The 8489-nt window shown below is 36.0% G+C and overlaps 2 protein-coding genes across 2 annotated transcripts; both read left to right on the top strand.

Annotated features, from left to right (window-relative positions):
- Nucleotides 1–718: 718 nt before the first annotated feature.
- On the top strand, nt 719–6848 carry LOC134250730 (zinc finger protein 862-like). The gene is made up of 6 exons (XM_062733096.1): nt 719–1708; nt 1846–2052; nt 2211–2337; nt 2733–2856; nt 6130–6403; nt 6489–6848. Exons 1-6 carry the CDS (start codon nt 902–904, stop codon nt 6789–6791), a joined length of 1842 nt encoding a protein of 613 aa, XP_062589080.1. The 5' UTR covers nt 719–901; the 3' UTR covers nt 6792–6848.
- On the top strand, nt 1052–6791 carry LOC134250731 (zinc finger protein 862-like). Its single transcript, XM_062733097.1, has 6 exons — nt 1052–1708; nt 1846–2052; nt 2211–2337; nt 2733–2856; nt 6130–6403; nt 6489–6791. Exons 1-6 carry the CDS (start codon nt 1052–1054, stop codon nt 6789–6791), a joined length of 1692 nt encoding a protein of 563 aa, XP_062589081.1.
- Nucleotides 6849–8489: the final 1641 nt, after the last annotated feature.

The following is an 8489-nucleotide window of genomic DNA, read 5'->3' as shown; positions in this document are numbered from 1 at the left end:
TACAGGTTACATCACCCAACACTAACAGAGTTGTGGAAAACTGCCGGTCATGCCGGCAAAACCGATTAAAAATGCATGTGACCGGTAAAAATGCCATCAATGTCGGTCCAAATGACCGGTCAAGTTTTTTGTTTAAGTTTTGTTTTTTCGTTTATCTTCGGCGCACTTACCAGCGCAGTTATCATATAAATTGAAACTGCGATTGCGCAATACTTCCTCTTTAAACGAGATCGAGGCTAATATTAAGATTAAGTGAAACCAGCATGGCTTCGTCAAGTTCGTGGCCAATTAAGTTCAGTACTGGCGCGATACCAGGTAAAAAACGTAAAACCAAAGATGAAAACAAAGCTAGATATGAACAATCTCGGAAGAGGGAATTTAAACACAGTTGGACAGAGGGGCGGGAATGGCTAAACTACGACGGTGAGAAAATGACGTGCAGTATCTGCATTGACAATAACAATAACAGTACCTTCGTGCCAAAGAACCGTGAACAAAATTTTCTGGTCGGTTCTACTAATTTCCGATACTCTACTATCTCTGACCATGAAAATTCTGCTCTCCATCGAAGATCCATGGAAATATTACGAGCTAAAAGGGATGCGGAGGAAAACCGACAATCTGTTGCCCAGAAAACATTACTAAGGCCAAAATAAAAAATACCCCTGTTTCCTGTCACCCGACCTACCCTACATTTTACCCTCCGATCCTAAAAGTTTTTATTACATTTTCATTTTTTGGATAACTTTTTTTCTAAAATACTGAAGTTGACCAATGATATTTACAGAATTAATACATCACAAGTGTACAGGTTACCTTTACTTTATAAATCTTGATTAACAAACTTGCTTTGAAACTGTTAACATATCATTTTCTTGTTATTACAGTTATTACATGCTATATGTTCTGCATTCATTTAATTTTGAAAATAAAATTTTTTTCTCAAAATAAAATTTTTTCCCTACCTACCGACCCTAATTTTTTTGGTCAGGGGACAGGAAACAAGAGTATATTTTATTTTGGCCTAACCATGAATCAATCCATTAGAAACATGATAGAACTAAAGTTTCGAAACATCCACGCAATAATTAAACATAACCGAAGTATTTCCGATTTTGATTGGATGAATTCCCTTGATGAGGCAAAGGGAATGCAACATGGCTCAACTTACAACAACAGATGGGCAGCTACAGCATTCATAGAGTGTATTTCTGACACTTTGAAGGAAGAAATGTTATCACAGATTAAAGGTACGAAGTTTTTTTCTTTGACTATGGACGGAACCACTGACAGTGGGACTGCTGAGCAGGAGACACTTTTCATTAGATTTTGCTCTGCTGGGAAAATAAGTTGTCATTTTCTCTGTATTGGAGAGCCAAGATCTACAACTTCGGCTGACCTATTAAAGTTTGTTAAAGATAAACTTGATGAAAATAAACTGTCTGATCAAATGAAGAAACTTGTGGGCTTTGGGTGCGATGGAGCATCCAATATGATGGGAAAGCGTAATGGCCTTGTTGCATTACTGCAGAAAGACTTCACGGAGATAATCGGAGTTCATTGCCTGGCACATCGACTTGAATTAGCATACAAGGATGCAGTTAAGAATGATCCACTCTACAATCGCCTTACCACCCTACTTCTTCGATTATATTACTTTTACAAAAACAGTTCCAAACAGAGAAAAAACTTGAAAGAATGCATGAAGGTATATATGCTGTTTGTTTATTCTGGCATGAAATAAAATCAAATTAACTTACAGTTTGTTGTGAATGAACATCTGTTATTAATAATAAAAAAAAAAGTTATGTCATATTACAATCTTGATTTTTTTTCTTCAATCAGGTTTTGAACTTGATAGGTACTCTACCTCACCGAGTAAATTCTACAAGGTGGCTACCTCACATGAGAAGGGCTCTGGACACATTATTCACCTCTTACCCGGCTTTTTCTCACCACCTGCAGGATGCATCACACACGAATGCAAAGGCAAATGGGCTTGCACGCTTGCTTGAATCATCCTCAATTATGACATATGCAGGCTTGTTATTGGTAAGTAACTGTTATTAAATTTTCAAAAATTAAAATGGTTACTTTTATACACATATACAAGTGTTATGTTTTAATTGTATATATATTATTTCCTTGATGTATTTTGGCACAGGAGATCATTAGTTGAATTGAGAGGTGGCTCATTTGATGTGAAACAGAGGAGTTGTAGTACGGTTGAGAAGATAATAGAGAAAATCAGTGAAAGATACCAAGACCTCAGTGGGGAGCTTTTGGATGCCACCACTATTGGATCTTTGAAGAACTGGCCAATTGAAAACCAAGAAAGTAAATAAATTGTTTTTGTTGTTCTGTTGTTCTGTTATTGCATGACAGTTCTTGTTCTTTTCCCTCCCTAGTTTAATGATTTTTGTTCACAAATTTTGTTTGTTTGTTTTTTCAGCTCTTTTTGTTCAAATTCAATAAATGATGCTGGACCAAATGGTAAGCCTAAAAGGTGTATTGAGCATTTAACAAAATTCTAGTGCTATATTGTGTTACGATGTTTTTTTTTTGTTTTCCCGGGTAATTAACCATTATAGGTTGTTGATGTGAATTTTGTAATCAGTTTTAATATGCAAGGTTATATGTTAAATTTCTTCATAACAATTTTTTTCATTAATATAAATAATTATTATTAATTGAATATTTCCAAGTATATTTACATGCATGTCTTTCCACAGAATTTGGATCAGATCATGTGAAAACTCTGGTGAACAGGTTCAGCAATACACTGGAGAATGCTCAAATAAATGTCTCTGAGATTATGGAAGAGTGGCAAATGTTGAGATGTCTTGTTTACAGAAGGTATGTTTTTTCAGTATACAGCACACACCATTTTTAACAGTTTAAATGGCAAAATGTTTAATAAAATGACAATTTTCTGTGTGATTATAAAATGCTTTAAGTTTTATTATAAGGATGATGTGACATAACTGCTATCTGTGGCCCCTTTTTCCACGACGAATTATATTTAATCTACAACGATGTTGGTTGTTTTCAAACATGAGTGAATAAATACGACGCCTTTTGAATAGTTTCAATAGTTCAGACACATTTTGATTATAAGGAATACTGCATTATCTTTGATTTTTTAGACCCTATCACAGCTAAATTCGGCCAGGTTTGTGTGAATATTTTCTTTTATGGCAAGAGAATGGGCGGGTCTTAGTTCAATAGAGGGATATGCGTGCCGAGAAGACCTTATATGGCTATTGTTATTATTTCGCACTTAGTCATTGTCCAATCCGATGACAGAACAACAAAACATGCTGGTTTACTACGTTTATATTTTTTCGCAGACACGTGGTTTTGATCAAAATACCTGTTGTCTTTTTCTACATTTCAAACTTTTATAATGGTCAGCCAATGCTGTTTATACTTAATAATAGGCATGGATTTTTAGCATTTACGGTTTTTAGGACAAGAAATGCACATGAAACTTGTATTCACCGATACTCGGGAATACGAGAAGACCTAGCGAATTGCTCACCAAACACGGTACAAAACTTTAAACTAATGTAAATCATGTATATTCTATTAATTGTTTGTAACTATATATAAATTTTATTGTGGTCTCTGAAAAGGACATATGTAGTTCCGTGTCTAATCTGTCACTCAAATGTATAAAAAATATCGGAAAGCAGTAAAATTCCAAAGCATGTTTCCATAGTATTTTTGTGGTACTCACTCGTAATGAATTTCATTTAGTTGATTGGTCAGTTAGAAAGTATCGCCTGTGCCTCGTTTAGCATATGAATTCATTCTTACGTCAGAAAATCTAGTTCCTTCGTTTTGTTTATACTGGAAAATGCCAACTAGATTTTACATTTTTAGGTCACCTGAGTAAACTCAGGTGACCTATTGCTATCTGTTTTCGTCCGTCGTCGTGCGTCATGCGTTGTGCGTTAACATTTGAACATTTTCAGCTTCTTCTCTGTAACCACTGAACCAATTTCAACCAAATTTGGCATAAAGCATCTATGGGTGAAGGGGAACAAAAATTGTGAATTTCATGATCCCTGCCCCCCTGGGGCCTGTGGGGTGGGGCCAAAACCACTAAAATTAGTGCAATCTTTAAGCAGACAAACTGTTTGCATGATTGTAATCAGCAATGAGTCCTCTACCAAAATTGTGAAATTCATGGCCCTGGGGTCAGGGGTTCTAGTGCTAGGGCGGGGCTGAATAAGTAGGTAGTGAAAATGCATTATTTCTTTGAAAATCTTCTTCTCTGCTCCTGGGTATTCAATAAACCAACTAAGTACATAGTTAAGATAAACAAGAGTGCCTCTACCAAAATTGTGAATTTTATGGCCCCAGGGTCAGGGGTTCTGGTGTTAGGGCGGGGCTCTATTGATTATATAGTGAAAATACATGAATTCTTTGAAAATCTTCTTCTCTGCTCCTGGGTATTAAATAAACTAACTAAGTACATAGTTATGATGAGCAAGAGTGCCTCTACCAAAGTTGTGAATTTTATGGCCCCAGGGTCAGGGATTCTGGGCGGGGCTCTATTGATTATAAAGTGAAAATACATGAATTCTTTGATAATCTTCTTCTCTGCTCTTAGGTATTAAATAAACTTACTAGGTGCATAATTATGATGAGCAAAGGTGCCTTTACCAAAGTTGTGAATTTTATAGCCCCAGGGTCAGGGGTTCTGGTGTTAGGGTGGGGCTCTATTGATTATATAGTGAAAATGCATGAATTCTTCGAAAATCTTCTTCTCTGCTCCTGGGTATTAAATAAACTTACTAAGTACATAGCTATGATGAGCAAGAGTGCCTCTACCAAAATTGTGAATTTTATGGCCCCAGGGTCAGGGGTTCTGGTGTTAGGGTGGGGCTCTATTGATTATATAGTGAAAATACATGAATTCTTTGAAAATCTTCTTCTCTGCTCCCAGGTATTAAATAAACTTACTAGGTGCATAGTTATAATGAGCAAAGGTGCCTCTACCAAAATTGAGAATTTTATAGCCCCAGGGTCAGGGATTCTGGTGTTAGGGCTGGGCTCTATTGATTATATAGTGAAAATGCATGAATTCTTCGAAAATCTTCTTCTCTGCTCCTGGGTATTAAATATACTAACTAAGTACATAGTTTTGATGAGCAAGAGTGCCTCTAACAAAATTGTGAATTTTATGGCCCCAGGGTCAGGGGTTCTGGTGTTAGGGCGGGGCTCTATTGATTATATAGTGAAAATACATGAATTCTTTGAAAATCTTCTTCTCTGCTCCAGGGTATTAAGCAGATCAACTACCAATATAGTTATGATGGTCAAGGGCCCATATCTTCCACAATTGTGAATTTCAAGGCCCCGGGGTCAGGGGTACCATAGAAGGGGGGGGGGGGTTGTACTTATATACTGGAAATGATGAAAAGTTTGAAATCTGCTCCTTGGTATTGATCAAATATCAAGGCCTAAGGGTCAGGGTTCATGTATGGTAGGGGCACTACTGATTATTGCTGAATATTACTGATTAGTTGAAATGCATTTTGTGTTCCCTTACCCTGCGTCTGGGTATTAAGTAAACAAAATAAGCAACTGCGAAGTGTATTGTTATGATGATGAATGGTGCCTCTTTCAAAATTGTGAATGCCATAGCATCTGGCTTAAAACATGAATCAAATTCAATCACTGGAAAGTTGTTTCATAATGCTCAGGTGACCTATAAGGCCCATGGGCCTCTTGTTTTAAAATAGCATGTGAGCGCAGTTAGGTACAATTTTCTCCTTTCACATATAGGTAGATTTGAATAAAATACAGTGACCAGCCAAAGGAGAAAATTGTACCTACCTGCGCTTGTATATTTAAAGGGCTTCAAAGAGTGGGGTGGGGTTAAAATGCAATGGGAATTGAATGTAAACATAATACCCCTACCACAATTAAAGATCTATATCTTTCAAATCACGTTTCTGTTTTTGTTTAAAATAGTATTCTATAAAGGTACACATATCAGTGATAAGTTACATACAAAAATTTCAGTAAAATTTAGAGATTTAATTTTTTGTCAGTTTACGAGGGGCCGCAAGTCACCTCATCCTTTATTTCTGTTACATGCATTTGTGGGTATTTCAGATTTGGTGGGCAATTTATGGTTACCTCTTGGCAAGATATCCATGCTGCCTTTGGTGAAAGTGGTGTGCCAAACATCCTTGCTCTGATAGATCTTATACACAGTCTTGCTCCCACAAGTGTCATTAATGAAACTGGTTTTAATCAGCTGAAGCTGATTAAAACTGACAGGAGGCATCGTTTGACAGAAAGACACCTCAATGACTTGATGGTCATAAGATTGCAGTCTCCTTCTATAGTCAACTTTGACCCCAACCCTGCTATTGACAAATGGATGGTGAGTTATTATAAAGAAGGAATTGTGTATTTAAATGACTGTAATTAAGCAAGAAGAATTGATTTATTTCATTATTTTTTCTCAGGTATCCCCATCAAGACAAAGAAGCCGTGGAACATACAAGAGAGGCAAAAAAAGACCCCAATCAGAAGAACGGTGTGAAGTGGCAGAAGTGACAGTAGAGATAGAACTTTTGAGGGAGAGTGAGGGTGAGAATGAAGTTGAGAGTGAGCCTGAGATAGTAGAGACTGAGAGGCAAGGTGTGGAAAGAGAAGAGGTAGACAGAGAAAGTGATGAAGACTCAGAGGAGGACCTGGAACAGAACTTAGATACGAATGATAACATGTTGAGAGAAATCATAGAGGAAATAGAAATGGAGACTGAGTAGATTTATATTAAATCTGCTTAGTGTCCTTTTCTATCTTTTCTATAAATGAGTTATATTATGAAGTAATAAAAGAACTTCAAGATAAAAAAATAGATGTTTTTTTTCCTGCGACTTAAGTTTTCGGACTGGTTAAAATTGCTTCGGACTGGCTTGTTTTGTCTTCTAGCCAGTCCGAATGACTGGTTACCTGAAAAAGTTTTCCACAACTCTGCACTAATACAGGTAACATCATCCAACATTAATACAGGTAAAACCATCCAACACTAATATACTAAGTGTTGGTGTATGGGGATTGGGGTGGGAGTAGTTATGTAGAATTGAAGGTTTTCTAAACATTGAAAAGATTGTTAATCAGAATATCTTTCCGTTTATAAATTACGAGATACGTAATATATTTACTTCCATAAAGTGAATCTGTAAAAATATAAATGTTTTTCATATTTAATATGTATAGTTACTTATCATTTACTATCGAAACAACGGCAGGTCCCTTTTTTAGAACATCGAATTTTACTTCTTGGATAAAAATGTACGCTGCACAGTTTGTGTTTTATATTCTAAAATTGAAAATTAATACAATTTTAAATATAAATGATGCGTGTGTCCATCTTTAATTTATATTTTATGCAGCCAACATTTACTTGAAGAATTGATCAAGTTTAAAATGGTATTGTTTTTGATTGATTTTTATCCGACTTCAAGTTTTTAAAAAAATATTTGTGACTATTGTCTCCATCACATGCCTTTTTACACATTTCGATGCGGTTTGTTGACTCATTTTCATTGTTTACTTTATATATTTTCCTGGCGACAATTGATGGTTACATCAATGTTTTCAATAATTCTTGTACTCTTTTGACACTATCCCTCTGTTATACTCTTTTGACACTCTCCCTCTGTTATACAGGTGACACAGATTGTAGACAGAATCCTATCGTTTCCTGTGACATCACCTGTTGTCAAGTTCCTCACCGGTCTGGAACTTCTGCTGGAGAAAACTCAGGTAAGTCACTCACAAGTGGATTAATAAAATCATCAAAATGTCGTAAACCTAATCATTGATAAAGCAGATTTTGAGTGGACATATCTTGAGTTTAAATTATGAATGATTTTGAGGTATATATTGTATAGGAATGGGAAAGCAATGCAGCTAAGCATGTTTCTATGGCAACCCAGTTGTCAGAAGTTTCTTCTAAGATTTTGGACTGGAGAAAACTAGAGCTCAGGTAGGCAAACATCTGGTTCTCAGTATCTAGAGCTTAAATTTGTAATCATAGTATGTAATCAACCTTATAATTTAAAAATAAAAGGCTTGATTTCAAAATATTTTCCCCCAAACTACAAAATTTGAACCTTTTCAAATATAAATTATGATATAACAGCGTATTCTGACATTTTCCAGCTGTTGGAAGCAGTGCCTAGACAATGTCTTTGTAAAGCAGTCCAAGAAAGCTAACAAATGGTGGTTCCACATCTATCAACTTATCCAGGCAACTTGTCAACAGGTAAGAAAGCATTCCCTCAGAAGTTCATAACCTTCTTGTTCTTAATCTTAATCATCATAATGTTTAAAATTATTATACTTTAGGAGGAGACTTCAGAAGGTTCAGATTCAGAAGAGAAAGACGTGTCAGAGGTAATGCGGACCCTGAAAGAGTTCATGGAGAGGTCCAACCTAGGGGAATTTGAGGCTCGACT

This window comes from Saccostrea cucullata, unplaced genomic scaffold, assembly GCF_032062105.1.
Source record: "Saccostrea cucullata isolate Sc308-1 unplaced genomic scaffold, CSIRO_AGI_Scuc_v1 ctg19571, whole genome shotgun sequence".
In the NCBI taxonomy this organism is placed as follows: Eukaryota; Metazoa; Mollusca; class Bivalvia; order Ostreida; family Ostreidae; genus Saccostrea; species Saccostrea cuccullata.
Note: the sequence above shows the minus strand (reverse complement) of the source record. Positions and strands in the feature narration are given on the sequence as shown.

Coding starts and splice junctions, on each gene's coding strand:
- LOC134250731 (XM_062733097.1), top strand. CDS start 1,052: ATGATAGAACTAAAGTTTCGAAACATCCACGCAATAATTAAACATAAC. Junction 2,053..2,210: donor CATATGCAGGCTTGTTATTG/GTAAGTAACTGT, acceptor GATGTGAAACAG/AGGAGTTGTAGTACGGTTGA. Junction 6,404..6,488: donor CTGCTATTGACAAATGGATG/GTGAGTTATTAT, acceptor ATTTTTTCTCAG/GTATCCCCATCAAGACAAAG.
- LOC134250730 (XM_062733096.1), top strand. CDS start 902: ATGTTCTGCATTCATTTAATTTTGAAAATAAAATTTTTTTCTCAAAAT. Junction 2,053..2,210: donor CATATGCAGGCTTGTTATTG/GTAAGTAACTGT, acceptor GATGTGAAACAG/AGGAGTTGTAGTACGGTTGA. Junction 2,857..6,129: donor AGATGTCTTGTTTACAGAAG/GTATGTTTTTTC, acceptor TGGGTATTTCAG/ATTTGGTGGGCAATTTATGG.